General features: G+C 41.2%; 1 protein-coding gene across 1 annotated transcript in view; it reads left to right on the top strand.

The window, feature by feature from the left end:
* The window catches only part of htra1b (HtrA serine peptidase 1b), a 53,241-nt gene that overhangs the window by 14,812 nt on the left and 21,380 nt on the right, over positions 1 to 17,049 (top strand). The window contains exons 2-3 of the mRNA XM_072557501.1: positions 4,334 to 4,433; positions 6,705 to 6,909. Coding sequence (XP_072413602.1) covers positions 4,334 to 4,433; positions 6,705 to 6,909 — 305 coding nt within the window. The remainder of the gene's footprint in view (positions 1 to 4,333; positions 4,434 to 6,704; positions 6,910 to 17,049) is intronic.

Below are 17,049 nucleotides of genomic sequence, written 5' to 3' on the forward strand. Positions count from 1 at the left end.
GTGAGGCACCTTATCAAAGGCCTTTTGGAAGTCTAAGTAGATAATATCCACTGGGTTTCCCTGGTGTATCCTACTTGTTACCTCTTCAAAGAATTCTAGCAGGTTTGTCATGCATAACCTCCTCTTACTATATCCATGCTGACTTGTTCTAATTTGACCCTGCACTTCCAAGAATTTAGAAATCTTCTTCCCTAACGACGGACTCTAGAATTTTATCTACAACTGAGGTTAGGCTAAACGGCCTATAATTTTCCATCTTTTGGCTTGATCCTTTCTTGAACAAGGGGGTTACGACAGTGACTTTCCAATCATCTGGGACTTTCCCTGACTCCAGTGATTTTTGAAAGATTACAACCAAAGCCTCTGCTATTTCTTCAGCCACATACCTCAGAACTCTAGGATGTAGCCCATCCGGGCCAGGAGATTTCAGTTTTTAGACTTTTTAGCTTTTCTAGTACTTTCTGTTTTGTTATGGCTACCATACTTAATTATTGAGATATTACTCATGTCTTCCACTGTGAAGACTGACACAAAGTATTTATTAAGTTCTTCAGCTGTTTCCTTGTCTCCCATCACTATCCTTCCTGCATCAATTTGGAACGGCCCGATCTCTACTTTTGCCTTTCATTTGTTTCTTATGTATTGAAAGAAACTTTTACTATCATTTCTAATATTACTGGTTAGTTTACCTTCATGTTTGATTCTCTCCTTCCTTATTTCTCTCGGTTAACCTCTTTTTGTTTTTGTGGTCTTCCCAATCTTCTGATTTCCCAGTGCTCCTGGCCCCTTTATAGGCGCTCTCTTTTTCTGTGATACATTTCCTGAGTTCCTTCATCAGCCATGGTTGTCGAATTTCCACCCCTCCCCCAGGTAATCTTTCTTTTCTTTGGGATGAACCTCTGTACTGTGTCCTCAATTACACCCAGAAGCTCCTGTCATAGTTGCTCTACTGTCTTCCCCACTAGGCTCTGCTTCCAGTCAATTTTCATCAGTTCCTCTCTCATGCCCCTGTAGTTACTTTTATTTAACTGTAACACCATTACATCCGAATTTGCCTTCTCTCTTTTGAACTGCAGACTGAACTTTACCATATTATGATCACTGCCTCCTAAGAGTTCCCTAACTTTAAGATCTTTCGTAAAGTCTGGCATGTTACATAGCACTAAGTCCAGAATAGCCTGCTCTCTTGTGGGCTTCATCACCTGCTGTTTCAAAAAGCCATCCTGTAAGAATTCCATGAATTCCCTTTCTTTTGCTCCACCGGTAACATAATTCACCATTTTCATATTGAAGTCCCCCACGATCACCGTGACCTTGCCTTTCTGACATGTCCTATCTATTTCCCAGTACACCTTGCGCCCCTGGTTCTGACCACTGCTGGGAGGTCTGTACATAACTCCCATTATGGTTTTTTTGCCTTAATGGTTCCTCAACTCCACCCACACAGACTCCACCATCTGATTCTATATCATTTAATGCCAGAGAATTAATTTCATTCTGAACTACCAGGGCAACCCCACCCTCCTCTGCCCACCTCCCAATTTTCTCGATAAGTTGCAAGTCCTGCCAGTCCTGAACCCCCTGCAACCATGTCTCTGTGATGCCAACCACATCATCATAATTTATGATAATTTGTGCTGGTAATTAATCTATTTTGTTTCGAATGCATCGCGCATTCAGGTAAAGCACCTTAATGCTAATTTTCTTATATTCATGATTTCCATCACCTCTACCTTAGTTATCCTTCCTTTTTGCTTTATTCCTCGTCTGCCTCGAACTTAAACCCTGCACGCATGCTAAACTGCTGCTTTTCTTTCTACTTGACTCCATACTCCCTGTTGCTTTCCCTTTCCCTTTCCCCTCACTCACAAGTTTAAAGTCCTAGTGACCACCCTATTTATCTTTTTTGCCCGAACACTGGATCCAGATCGCCCCAGTTCCAAAACTGATGCCAATGTCCCATGAAATGTAATCCCTCTTTCCCACACCAATCTCTTACCAACGTGTTTACTTCCCTAATTTTCTTCTCCCTATGACAATTAGCATGTGGCTGGGCAGTAATCCAGAGATTTGGCCCTTGAGAACCTATTCTTCAATTTCCTTCCTTCCCAGTGCTTGATACTCGTCAAACAGGTCCTCCTTCCTAGCCTTGCCTATGTTGTTTGTGTCAGTGTGGACCACAACAACTGGATCCTCCCCCTGCTGCTCCAATATTCTTTCAAGCCGTTTGGAGATCTCCTGCACCCTGGCACCAGGCAGGCAACGCACCATGCGGGACTCCCAATCCGGCTCGCCAAGGATACTATCTGTCCCCCTAATTATAAAATCTTCTATAACAACTTCTTGTCTTTTTGTTCCCCCTCTTGAATGGCCTTCTGCACCATGGTCAGCTGGCTCATCCTGTCCACAGCCCTTTTCCTCATCCATACAGGGATTAGGAATCTCATACCTGTTGGACAAGGTCGAGGGCTGAGGCTTCTCCAGTCCTGAGCTCAGAATCCTCTTACCTGTCTCACTTACAGTCACACCCTGTTGTTCCTGATCACCAATTGAATTTCAGTTACTTAATTTGCTGGGTGTGACCGCCTCCTGAAACAAAGTGTCCAGGTAGCTCTCCCCCTCCCAGATATGTCACAGTGTTTGAAGCTCAGATTCCACATCATCAATTCTGATCCAGAGTTCTTCCAGCAACCAACACTTGCTGCAGATGTGGTCACTGCCATTCACAATGGGATCAGCCAGCTCCCACATCATACAGCTACATCACGATCACCATCTCTATTTAATTAATTAATTTCTACAATTTTGAATTAAATGATTGTTAGTACTTCTCTATGGTCTTATTCAACTAACCAACTAATAGTAAACTTTTAATGTGTTGGTTAGAAGTCCACCCAGATGGTGGGATGTTATTATTTGATTCATTGCAGCATCCCTGTTGCTGAGACTTCCATATATGATTTAAGGTAACAGAACTACACATTACTGAGGGAGTGATGTACTGTGGGAGGGATCCTTTTTTTTTGGATGAGGTATTCAACTGACACCCTTCTACAATAAATGCAAAACTCTGAATGCTGAGTTCTGATGAAATGTTTTGCCAGACTCAAAATGTTAACTGTATTCCTTATTCTATAGATACTGCTTGACCTGCTAAATTTCTCCAGCAATTTGTGTTTGTAACACTCGTCTATCCTCTGATCACATAATGGCACAATTGAAGAAGACTTGTGGACATTGGTCTCCTTCCCTGCTTTATGATTCATTCAGTCTGCTTTGCCTGTACCTGCTCTTTGAAAGAGTCATCTAATTAATTAATCTTGCTCTTCAGCTTTCTCCAAATCCTGAAATGTTCTGCCTTTTTTTAATATTTATCCAATTTCTCGTTCAAAATTAATCTTGAATCTGCTTGTGCCACCCTTTTCTTGGACTGCCATTGCAGATAGTCATACATTATTGCAATAAAAACTTTATTCTCTTACTTTTATTTGCCAACTATCTTAAATCAGTCAGTCTGAACTCAATGTTAAACACTTATATTAAATCTCTTTTGAACCATCTGTGCTCTAAGGAGAGCAATCCTTTTTTTTTTGTTTCTCAACATAACTGAAGTTGCTCATTGTTAGTACCATTCTAGTGAATACCTCCTGCACCCTCACCAAGTGTGGTGCCCAAACTGTCATCATCTCAACCGAAGTCTAACCAGTGCTTCAAAAAAGGGTTAATGCAATTTTTTTCTTCCTTTCTTTCGCTTTATTTTAACATTTTTCATTTTGGTTCTCAAATCCCTCCATGGCCTTGTCCCTCCCAATCTTTGTAATCTCTTGTAGCCTCTCGGCCCTCCCTAATTTTGGCTGTCTTCCAATTTTATGTTCTTGAGCATCCCCAATTTTAAGTGCTCCATGACTGAGGGATTGCACCTTCAATTGCCAATGCCTAAAATTCTGGACATCCTTCCCATTTCTGTCCACCTTTCTACCTCAATTTCCTCCTTTAGGACACTCCTTAAAACTGGCTTTTTTTTTCCAGTATTTGGTTATTTGTCCAACTATATCCTCGTGGTGTGGGGTTGTATTTTCTTTTATTTGCATATGAAGCAATTTACAATGTTATATTACTTTAACCTGTTGTGATGAGTAGGTGGGTAGGTATGTGGAACATGTCACCAATCTGCTGCATTTAATTGCTTTAGACAAATGGGTATTGTCATGTGGGAGTCCTGTTGTCAGTAAGTGAGAAATGACACTGGCATATTAACATCCAATTACGATGCTGAATGAATTAAAAGTTGCTATGTGTTATCTAATTTTATTATTTAAACTTTTGCTTGCAGGTCAAAATGACCCAAACAGTCTTCGACATAAATATAATTTTATTGCTGATGTGGTGGACAAAATTGCTCCTGCCGTGGTTCACATTGAACTTTTCCGTAGGTATGTAGGCCCTTCTTTTAGTTGCTTCATGCACTTGCTTTGTAAGTCAGTTTGCTGACAACATATGTACTGAAAATATGAACTAGAGAAAAACATATACTGTCATCTATTGAGAAAGCTGTCCTACGACTAAGTTGTTTTGAAGTTTAAAGATTTTTTTTCCTAAATTATGCGGCAACTATTACAGGTTAAATTGACACAGTTGACATTGTTATAGAGACTGCCAAGGAGGACTGGGTGTTGGTTCTCACTGCTTAGATGTCCAAACATATTTTGTGACAAGTCCAATAACCATGCAACCCATATAATCTCTCCCAAAGTTTCTTTTCATTATGAATGTGTTTTTGTCTATAATTACATTGCCACAATCACATATCCCCATCTCTGGAGCCAAGGCTATTCCAAATGGTAATCTGATGAAATAAATTGGGGTTATCAGTGTAATAAGCAATCTTGATTTGCTATTTTCAATGACATGTGCGAAAATCTACTATTTGCATCAAGTTTCAGCTCAACCCTTGTCAACAGTAGACATAGTGAGAATCTTTTCTTGCCCCCACCTTGTTGAGTTGTGCAAGGTCAAATTAAATTTGATTAGTTATGTTGGCTAAGATATAGTAACTGTGTGATTAAACAGCAATCAGTTGGTGTAACAAGGGAAATGGTGCCTTTTCTTGTCATTACTGCATACGCTTCTCAACTTGCTTCATTGAGAAATGGAGAATCTTCTTGGCTATGTGGAGAGGTGTTTTTAAAAAATTGTGTTTGTGGTGTTGGAAAAAGCCTCTGTAATTATTTAAATCTATGGTTTTTCTTTTCAAATTAGGTCCTTAGCTTCAGCTTTAATTTTCAAAGCAATTCTCCCTGGATTGTGTAGTTGCAGTGTTGTTAGCTTAACTGTGGTTCACTATGTGATAACATTGGACATGAGGGTGAGTGTCTCCATGTAAAGTTTGAGATGACCATTGGCATAAATATCAGCTTGACAAGATTTGTATCATCTATTTCCACTTGTAACACTTTAGGTTTTACTTTTGTTGTATCCTATTCTACCTTGTTAACTTCTTTGTGTGGCTCGGTGTTTGGTTGCTTTTCTCTAACTGTGACCTCAATGTTTGACTAACAAAACATTTTTTTTGAACAATGTGGTACCTATGAGGTTTCTTTGCTCCACACTGTCAATAAAGACTTTGTCTCTGGTGTCTGACCTACTCACTGTACTTGTTTCCCATGTTTGTGTTTGTTTTGTACCATGAGAGTTGAATCACTTGACTGATGCCTGGGTCACAGTTGATCTCCCCCTTTTAGAATTGTTTTGTATTGTTTCCAGGCAGCTTCACTGATCATCTGAATGGCTTTTTCTAGAATTTTGTTTTGGACTGTAACAAATCTGACAAACGCTCAATGTCAATTTTGACAACAATTGTGATCCTTGTGAATTCTGACTTTAGGTTGCCATAGTCTCACTTCATCACACATCCATAAAGATCACAAATTAAATAAGAAATACTGTGGTATTTATAACATTTCTACCTGACCTCACCAGGGATTTTAGATATCATGGAACCTCTGTTTTTTGTCCATTCATCACTGAACTCTGATTGGGAGCCCCTCCCACAGATCACCACACAACACTGCCTTTATCTGCTCTGGAGTTAGAAATTCTCCTGCTGTATTGTGTTTCTGACCAGGTCTAAACACTCATGATTTGAGTGCACAAAGTTAAAAATCACAATCATGATTGAGTGCAGTATTCTTCCTCATTGAAGATTTCCAATGTAGAGTTGCTAAAGCTTAAGCTCTTCCCTGCCGCTGACTTTACAGTGTGAGCATGCACCTTGAAGCTGAGTTTAAACATCTCGCACTGCTACCTACCGGATGTGGTGCATGCAATCAGATGAAATCCACACCACTGTCTATCTACCATATTATACGGGCATGCCACTTCTTGATGCCGTATAAACCGCTGGTCATGTTGAAAATTGCTGCCCTCATCCTCTAAATAGAGGAAATTACAGGACCTGCGTGGTCTGGTGAGGACCAGGAAGACCACTTGGAAAAAGAAGAGTCTCTTGCAGGGACCAAGATTTGGTTGTTGCATGTTAGCCACTACTGCCAGGTTGAGAGTGTCACATTTAACACTACTTTTCTCCAGTTCTGTATGTTTACTGATAATGGGTGTGTGCAGAGACTTGGCTAAGTTTTCAGTCCATGTAAAAGAAAAGCTACAGAGCACTTCTAATAGAGTTCTGTTTAATTCATTTATTTTAGGGCAACTTATTCCAACCGTGAACTGTCTGTTGCAAGTGGCTCTGGCTTCATTGTCTCTGAAGATGGATTGATCGTGACTAATGCACATGTGGTTACAAATAAGCATAGAGTGAAAGTGGAGCTAAAGAGTGGAGCCACATACAACGCCAAAATAAAGGACATAGATGAAAAAGCAGATCTTGCTTTAATTAAAATAGACCTTCCGGTAAGATGTTTTGTTCTATGACATCTTAGTTAACATAATATGTAATAATAAATATTATTTATTAGCTATTTATTAGAGAAATGTGACCCAAGGCAGCAACTTATCCTAATAATAATATCATAGGATCCTTAATATGCACCTGAATCATTGCAATTCAGATGGTAGCTAAATTTAATAACTTATTCAGGATAACACCCTGAACAATGAAATCTCTCCGAATTGCTTTGATTGGAAATGGCTTAAAGTAATTGCACAATTTTCAAAATAATTTAATGATTCAACCTACTGACTCAACTGTGCCTAATTGACTTGATCTCTTTGTTGAGAAATAACAAAATTGGTGTTTCAACATTTTGTGGGTACAGTATTTTGTAAATTTGCAATTTGATCTTGATGACCAGAATTCTGCTTGGATGTATAGATAAACGTTCCTGTGAAAGTACACTATATAAAGTCCAAATTAAGTCATTGTTCATATTTTTCATTTTTTATTCAGTCCTCTTATCATGGGTACTTTTAACATACAAGAAAAGGCAACATGTCCACTAAAGTTGGGCTGCTGACTTGGTTGTCTTGGAAGAACCACAATCAGTTTTCTACACAGACTGATGGGTTCTTGCAAGTCCCAAATAGTTGGTTTGTTGACGAAATTCAAACATGTATTTACTAGCTAATTTTTAAAATGATCTTGTTTACAAATATTAATGGAAATTTATTATGTAACAGGAATGATGAACAATCTCCTGTTGATTGAAGTTATACAAAATGAATTTTCAGGGCAGCACTAAAAGTAGGAATTTAAATATCAGAAATTCATTAATTTGTCATTTTGTAGAATACTAACATTAGTGATGTACATTTGTTTGAAAATGTGATGCCTTGAAATGACTGCTTATGGCTTGCTTGAGCAGAATGTGGGAGTTCTAAAATAGGTTATTTATGAGTCAAAATTGGATTTGAGATTTGGCTTTGTATTATTTGGCTTTCTATTTTCAGGGACAAGAATAATCCTCACATCTTGGTTACCACTGTGTTACTTCATGCTTAAGTATGAAATAAGAATATTGGATAGATTTTTTTTTAAACTTCTGTTTGGTGACCTTAAATTAAAAGTAACTGAGACCATAGTGAAATTGCTTGTCAGCAGAATAAATCAACAGCACATCTGGAGCTTGACTCAATCCAGCATTGCACCAACAGCCAGTCTAAAAGTACTTGACAGCTGTAGAAGTAAATTTTGGGACTGGCCAAAACATCTACTATTCGGCTACTCCTACTTGTCATTGAACAGAGACTGAGCTGAAACAGGGTTCTGTTTCCCACCTCCAATATGTTTATTGGCGATGTAACCTAACGGATGTTCTTTCATTAGAAACCCCATAATTTTACTTTTTCAGAAGTGTGCACTTATTGAGTAATTATTTCTGCATAATGATGTGGAGACCTATCCCTTCTTCTGTTTCTCTATATCTGTTACCAAACTGTATTTTAAATCATGTTTGAAATGTCTTTCTCACAGACTTTAAGATTCTTTTACATTTTAATTTGTACAACAGCTGTGAATTGTAAGCAAGTTGATTAACTGAGTAGGAATCTCTGCTCCCATGTTGTAATGCTGCATTGGCTGATGTTTCTGCACCTTGATGTTAACCTCCTACTTTCTCCTAACAATCCCCCTAAATTGGTTGAACTTGCTACAGTTTTAGATTTTTTTAATGCTTCCCATACCAATTCTGTAATCATTTGATCTCTTCTCACTCTTCAGTGTCATGATTGATTGTACTTATTGTCATTTTTTTAACCCATTTGTAAGATGTTGTCATCAGACTGACTGGCATTTATTCCCCATTTCTAATTGCCCTTGAGAAGATGGTGATGAGCTTCCTTCTTAAACCAGTGCAGGACTTTGGGTGTAGATACACCTGCAGTCCTATTGGAAAGGAGTTTTGATCATCTCTCTGACATTTCCTATTTCCCATCTTAGCATATTACAGGTCAATCTATGTCACTTCCTACATTGTGCTTCTTTCCTTGTTCTTCCTCAAATATTATTTGTCTCAAAACTGAGGGATGTTAGAGGAATGCTTTCAAAGGTCATATCATTTGCATTTTGTAATCAAATACTATTTGACCAACTGGTCTCTGTAGCATTTTCTATTTTGTTTTGTGACATCTATGCAGCTTTGGAGAAACCTAATCATTGTAATCTCTTTAACCTTGTTTTTTTTCCCCCAGTTAGCCCAGCCTTTTGCTGTAAACCAGTTACCAACTTTTATCTGATAAAAATTTATTTTTATGATCCAGTTGAATTTAATGTCTCAATCACTGGTTTTGGTAATGCATGCGGGGTGGGGGGGGGGGGCGGGGGGAGGTGGTGGAGTATGACAAATATAAGTAACTGCCACAGGTCCCTGTTAGTTCGTGGGCATGTTAACTTGATGCATGCATTTGTTAACTTTCACTTCTCATTCTTAAGTAGCCACCTGAAGGTTAGAGGCTCAGAGCTGAATTAAGTTGGAGCTCAATTATTATTTGGGAACTTTACTGGAAGATTGTTTTTAATCATTGAAGAAGTGCAGATTAAAAACTGATGACATGCTTAACAGATTATCACTGTTTAAGGACAGTGAGATTTTTTTGTGTAATGTAATCACATAATGTAATACACTTTATTCGCAATATAGCCTGGGCTAATTTAGGGTTATTATTTATTACAATTAAAAATATGCATTAGCAATTTCCTCCATTTTCTACAATAAAGGTAAAGTCACTGTAGTCCCAGAAGACCACAGGGCAGCACTCATTAGAAAGAGAGCTGACTAGTGGTGGGTTTAACCTCAGGGTCACCAGGCCTCTAGTGAGATGGGGTTGAGAAGGTGGGACCTTCACGGTAACCTCTGTGCAGGAATTGAACCCACGCTGTTGGTGTTGCTGCAGTGCAAACCAGTCAACTAAGCTAACTAACCGTCTTCTCCTACAATAAGCAAAAGGTAATAGCAAAATATTGAAGGTAGGAAATAAAAACTGAGCCCATTGTGAAGCACTCAAGACTGACAGTGTCTGTTGGGAGAAAACCAATATTTCAAGTCGATGGCATTAATCAGATCTGAAGTGTAAGGTGATAATATGATCAGCACTACAACCTTGCAATAGGCCTTATCTTTCAGGGGAAGTGACTAGCTGTGAAAAATGACAGGATGCAGTAAACACCAAATCAGAAAGTAATTTGGGTCCACCTACCCTTAATCATTATTAAATTGCAACAGATTGCAAAGCGTATTTGTCATTGATTTTTATTTACAAGAAATTTATCTAGAAACTCTGCAAAATAAGACAGGTTTGATCATGTATGTCTTTTAAGCAAATTGTTTTGCATGAAATCACAAAGCCTGACTCAAACCTCTTGCATGCCACACTCTGATCATGTTCAAGGACAGGTCCAGGCAATTGCAGCCATTAAGCAGCTAAATAATGACAATGTTGTCACGATAGAGTCTCTGTGTATGAGACTGAGAAATTTAAGTAGGATATTAATTCAAAAATAGTCTTCTCTATTCCAGGAGTCATAGATTTACACTCAGCATTTGATTTTCAATAAATGTCGTTTTTTTTTTTGGATGCAGAAACTGTATGTTTAGTGCTCTATGTTTTGTCTGTTAAGTTGATTAAATTGGTACTTTGGAACTTTTCAAATTCACTTCTGGACACCATGGTGGCTCAGTGGTTAGCACTGTTGCCTCACAGCACTAGGGACCCAGGTTTGAATTCAGCCTCAGGTGACTGTCCATGTGGAGTTTGCACATTCTCCCCGTGTCTGCAAGGGTTTCTTCCCACAATTCAAAGATGTGCAGGTTTGTTGACTTGGCCATGCTAAATTGCCCACAGTGTTCAGGGATGTGTAGGTTAGGTGCATTTAGTCAGGGGTAAATATAGAATAATAGCTTAGGGGAATGGGTTTGGGTAGGTTACTTATTGGAGGGTTGCTGTGGACTTGTTGGGTCGAGGTGCCTGTTTCCACACTGTAGGGATTCTGTGAACTATTTTTACAATCAACAGTCTTAATACTTCATAGCAGTAGTTACAGTACAGAGTGGGACACTATGTAAATGCTACATGGTAGAGCTGTCATTCTGATGGCTGAAAATAATGGATATTTAAGTTGTTTTAATGCCTCCCCCGCCCCCCCCCCCCCCCCCACCAGGTGCATTTCTTTTTAAAGGCAATGCTGTGTGATCAAACAGTGAAGGGGACGGCAGGGATTAAATCAAAATAGAGTTGGAGGGGGAAATAATGCACTCCACTCCCTGCGGCGCCCACCTCTCCCTGAACAACTCCAGGGTGTTGGTGGACACCGCGTGCTCCTTCTCCAAGGGCACCCGGGCCCTAACGTAATCGCGGAAGAGGGGCAGGCAGTCTGTCCTAACGATCCCCTCCTCGGCCCACTGCCAGGACCTGTTTATGGCCAGTTTGGCCAGGCCCACGAGCAGACCCACGAGAAGGTCTGCAGACCCACTCCCCCTCCTCCGTACCGGATGCCCAAAGATCAGGAGCGTGGGACTGAAGTGCAACCAAAAGCAGAGGAGAAGGTTTTTAAGAAAATCACAAAGCAAGTGCAAACGCCCACACCCAATATATACATGGTCCACGGACTCCACAGTGCCACAGAACAAGCAGTTGGGCTGGGAGTCCCTGAACCACCGCAACCTGTGGTTGCAGGGGACTGCTGCGTGCAGCACCCTGTACCCCAGATCCCCGCGGGAAAGGGGGAGGACTCCCGTGTAGGGAGCCCTCCACTGGGGATCCCCACTGCCCGGTGGCAAATGGGCACGCCAAGGCGTGTCCAGACGGTGGATGAAGGAGAAGAGGTGGACGGTGTGCAGCAGCAGTCGATTCAGGGCCCGCCTTTTTACATCCTTAAAAGGGACAAAACTAAAATTCCAGAGGCAGCTCAGATTGTGGGGCACAGGCTCCCGCGGGAAGTATGCGACCTTGGGGCCAATGTGAAACTCCGTCCGGGCTGGGGTGAGCGCGGACGGGATCCCACCGCACACCTGAGCGTCCTCCAACTGGTGCACTATGTCGGGTCCGAGCACCGCCGTTTTAAGGCGTTGGATGGCGTTGGCCACGTACCAGATGTCTACCGCTGCCCTGCTAGCTATGTCCTGCGGCAATGTCCAGCCCAGGCCCCCGGCACCCGGCACGTCCCCGACCCTGGTCGCCCTCGCCGCCACGGCCCTCCCCTCCGACGGCCACTCGAACCCGCGAGTACAGAGGTGCGGATTCCTGAGCAACGGCTCCCTGACGACAGCCGCTACTCCAGCCGGAGGGTAGGTGCGACGTGATTCGACCATGTTCCAGACAGTGATCAGGTCCTGGTAAAAGACAGGCAGCGTCTTGAGGGCGACCTCCAAACCGTCACGGTCGATGAACAGGAGCTGTGTGTCGTAGTTGAGGTTACACACCTGGTGGAAAAAATACGTCGCCAGGGTGCACCACCTAGGAGGAGGCTCGATGTAAAGGTATTGCTGCAAGGTCTGAAGGCGGAACGTCGCAACCTGGGTGTGGATGCACACCAGCGACTGACCGCCCTCCTCAATAGGGAGACTCAGAACCTGCGCGGCAACCCAGTGCATCTTTTTGTCCCAGAAGAAGTCGACCAACGGTCTCTGCATGTCAGCAACAAAGCCAGGAGGAGGGACCAAAGTGACCAGCCAGTACCACAGCATGGCGGCCATCAGCTGGTTTATGACCAGCACTCGACTCCTGTAAGATATAAATTCTGTGTCTTATGATCCTGCTCCACAGTTACCTGATGAAGGAGCAGCGCTCGAACAGCTAGTGTTTCCAAATAAACCTCATGGACTATAACCCAGTGTTGTATGATTTTCAACTTTGTCCACCCCAGTACCTTCACAAAGCACATCTTTGGACTGTGGGAGGAAACCCACACAGACACGGAGAGAACGTGCAAACTCCACACAGATGGTCACCCGAGGCTGGAATCGAACCCAGGTCCCTCACGCTGTGAGGTAGCAGTGCTAACCACCGTGCCCCCCCCCCCCCCCCCCCCCCCCCCAAAAGGTGCATTTATGAGCATGGAGCATTTTAATTGTTCAATGGTTCAATTGATGTGCAGGTTCATCACTGGTTTCATGCTTCAGCCTGATCTAAGTGTGCCATGGGAAGGCTTGGTGGTATCTTGTTAATAATTGAAGTCTTTAAGTGGGCAACTAATACCCAACCAAAGACCCTTCCTCACCACCGCAGATCTTCAATAAGCAGCAGACACCATGTGGAAACCCAAAAAGCAAACTGTGTTGTTTGTTTGTGGACTTCTGGCGAGTGTGAGTTTCCTTGCTGTGCTTGATTTGAGAGACCTGCTATTAGAAAGGGGGTGGTTTGTTGAGGATCTGCCTAGACCATGACGTGTCTTCAAAGCACCCAGTGCATAATATGATGTGAGTCTTTTCTGTGGCTACAGTGCTGGCAGAGCCACTGCTCCCCCTGGAGGCATTGCCTGAGCAGCCAAGCTACTGATTGGCTGGAAGCTCCCAGAGAACTGGGTTTTGTGCTCTCAAGTCCCACATCTTGGGGAAGATCCACTACAGTCCATGTCAGTGCATAATAGGCAGCCTAGGAAGCAGGCTTTCCTCAAAGGACCTGGAGGTGGGAGATGTACTCATTGCCTGTATTAAATTATGCACGTAGCCATACAACTGCATTTGATTCATGATGCATTTGATGCATAAATATCTTTATTACTGGCATGTGATACAGGTAGTATCGTCATCACAGCTAGTATTACTTTTGATTATATTTCATTATAAAGCTACGCCTGAGCGAGTCAATTATTTAAATTCGCATTTTCAGAGTTGTGCTCAGTTACCCTCAAACTCAGGAAGAGTTTTGCTACACTCAAATATGGCTGCATGTGACAGGAATCTGACCTTTCTATTTTCTCTTGTAATTCTTGAATTAGTGATTTATTTGCTTACCTTGAACAGTCAGATCACCCAATTAAAGTTGTTTCTTTTTTTACTATTTCAGCATATCCAGTGCTGTCCATATTTTATTCATATCTGAAATGAAGAATTCAGGATACTTTAATGAAGTTACATGCCTGATGACTGGTGATTTTTTTTTAAAAGCAAAGTTTCTATTTTACTATGACTTTGCATCCTCTAAACAGATGTCCACTTTTGTTCATGGCCAACTAGGGAATACATTTATATTGCTACATTTGAGCTGGATTCTCCATTTTCTTCATCAGCGAATCTGCAGCAGCATAGGGGAGTTTTGTTTAGTTTGGCTAGCCAGCTGTGTATCAGTTCAAGTTTACAGAGTAATTTACCTGCATTCCAGTTCCCCTGCTGCTCTGTATATTTGCCAGATTTTTCACGAGTGTTGACTAAAAGTTGTTTCATTGCACAGCCAGTTATCAAGATTCTGATATAAAATAATAGAAAATAAGATTAAATTTAAAGATTATATTATCTTCATTTTCTCACTTAGCTTGCATGTGCAAAGCCAAAACTGTCATATTGCCAACTCTTAATGGCCCAGTGAATGCAGCTAGGTGCAAGTTAATTATACACTGCTGGGGTTTGCTAAGATTGGCTGTAAGTAAAGCTAAATGTTAGAATTTATTAATTCTAGGCACCTTTTTTTTTAGATTTCCTACAGTGTGGAAACAGGCCCTTCGGCCCAACAAGGCCACACCGACCTCTGACGAGCAACCCACCCAGACCCATTCCCCTACGTTCACCCCTGACTAATGCACCTAATACTACGGGCAATTTAGCATGGCCAATTCATTTAACCTGCGCATCTTTGAAATGTGGGAGGAAACCGGAGGACCTGGAGGAAACCCACGCAGACATAGGGAGAATGTGCAAACTCCATACAGACATTCGCCCAAGGCTGGAATCAAACCTGGGTCCCTGGCACTGTGAGGCAGCAGTGCTAACCACTGAGCCGTTTGTTAATGAGTTCCAGTTTGCTACATTTATACATCTCTTCAGCAATGTAAAGGCAGCTTCAAGCTTCTGGCTTGATGGTCGACTAACTATATTCTATTGCCTTGGCTTTACTTAGAGCTCTGCAATCTCTCAACATTGAGAAAATATACTTAATTTTTTATGAAAATAGGAAATTTTACATTTTCCCACAATATATTCCAGCTGCCACATCTTTACCAATTTGTTGAACCTATCTTTTTGTACCATCCTTTATTATTTTCTTCACAACCTAATTTTCTGTCTATTTCTTTGTCATCAGTAAGTTTGGGAATTATTCCTCTATCCCTTCATATAAGTCATTGACAAACTGTGAACGGTTGAGCTTCCAGGTACTGATTCTCTCTGGCACACCACTTGTTGCATCTTGCCTGAAAATGACTCCTTTTATGTCTACTCTATGCTTTCAGTTAGTAAGTCAATGTTCTATTCATGCCAAAATGCTAGTCACTAGAGCATGAGCTTTTATTTTCTTCATATTTCATCTGGCACTTTATCAATTGTTTTCTTGAAATCTTAGTACAATGCATGCACTGGTTGCCCATTGTCCACAGCACATGTTACTTCCTCAACGATTTGATCAGGCAGCATCTGTGGAAAGAAAGCAGAGTGAACATGTTGGGTCTAGTGACCCTCCTTCAGAACAGGATATAGTCCTGTCCCATCCATCAGATGTGGTGGCACATTGTTATAGATGAGTAGGGAGGTGCCCGAAGAGTCCTCAACGGTTACCCTGGACCCTGTCAAGTTTCATAGTTTCAGGTCTGCAGTGGATGATGAGGCACATATCTACACTACCTCATCTTCATCAGTTTACCTGCTGCAGATGCATCTGTCCATTCAACAGATCAGATCTAAGCTCAGCAGTCTGCCACATCCAATTATGAATAGTGATGGCCAACTAAACAACTCACTGGAGGAGAAGTCTACAAATCCACATCTTTAATGACTAGCTAACACATCAGTGCAAAAGATAAGGCTGAAGCACGCAGCAATCAAGGCTAATTTGGGTACTTTCTGTACCAAGGTAGTGTATTGGTGTGGTTAATAGTTCTGTGCTAATTTCTCAATATCTTCCATGCTGGATTGTTTCTTTGTCACCTCTCCTTACTTTCCTGTTCCTCAGTTACAGGATGGCATGAGGTACTGAAACAGGAAGTGAATCAAACTGAAAAAAATCTATGTAGTTACACCACTAAATTAGAATAAAGTTATCAAGACAAACAGCAAGAACTCATGAGAGGACACCACTATTGCAATTTTGCAACAGACGATTAGCACAGTTAGAGAAATTTAAACAATTTGTGAGGTTAAAATGCTATCAAATTAGCAAAGTGATAGTAAAACCCAAAGCTAGTTTTAGGATGGCAGATCATTTGCTTAGCTGTTATTCCTCATTATGATTATGAAGATAAACCGTAGATTTCATGATGTTCTAACTTAATAATTTTACTTTTTACTCACTGCGTTTCATTGGAAGGTACAGACTCAGGAGAATGATTTCACTTCTCCATTTGTTAACTTTAGGAATTAAAAAGAAAATCCCTGCATGCAGACATTGGTAGTTGTATTAAGTCAACTGATGGAAGAATCCTTTCCCCATGATGTTGGATTTGCAAAAATGCACTTAGAGACATTAGCTGTTAGTAGTGAGTTAGATGACTGAAAGCATCATGAAGGACCAATTTGAAGAGTAAACTAGGAAAGGCAACAGTACTTTCCTTGAGAAAAGGAGTCTCATCCCGGGCCACAGATTTTTGAATGTATCCATCGTTGGTATGCTTTACATTTTGCATTTTTAAAATGCAGTGTCTCAGCTTGTCAGCTCAGTTGATACTTGTATAACCCCAGGTGTCAGTGGTAGGAAATAATTAATTCACTTTTTTTCTGGTGGAAGTTTACCAAATCAGTTTAGTCAGCTGTGGAATCATACCCTTCCTATTCATATACCCAACCAGATGCCTGTTTAAATGTTGTAATTGTACCCAACTCCTCTGGTAGCTTATTCCATACAAGCACTACTCTCTGTCTTCAATCTTTTGCCTCTCAGCTTAAGCCTATGTTCTCTATTTTTGGACTCCTCAGCCCTCAGAGAAAAACCTTGGCTATTCAATCTATCCATGCC

This window comes from Chiloscyllium punctatum, chromosome 38, assembly GCF_047496795.1.
Source record: "Chiloscyllium punctatum isolate Juve2018m chromosome 38, sChiPun1.3, whole genome shotgun sequence".
NCBI classification, from domain to species: domain Eukaryota; kingdom Metazoa; phylum Chordata; class Chondrichthyes; order Orectolobiformes; family Hemiscylliidae; genus Chiloscyllium; species Chiloscyllium punctatum.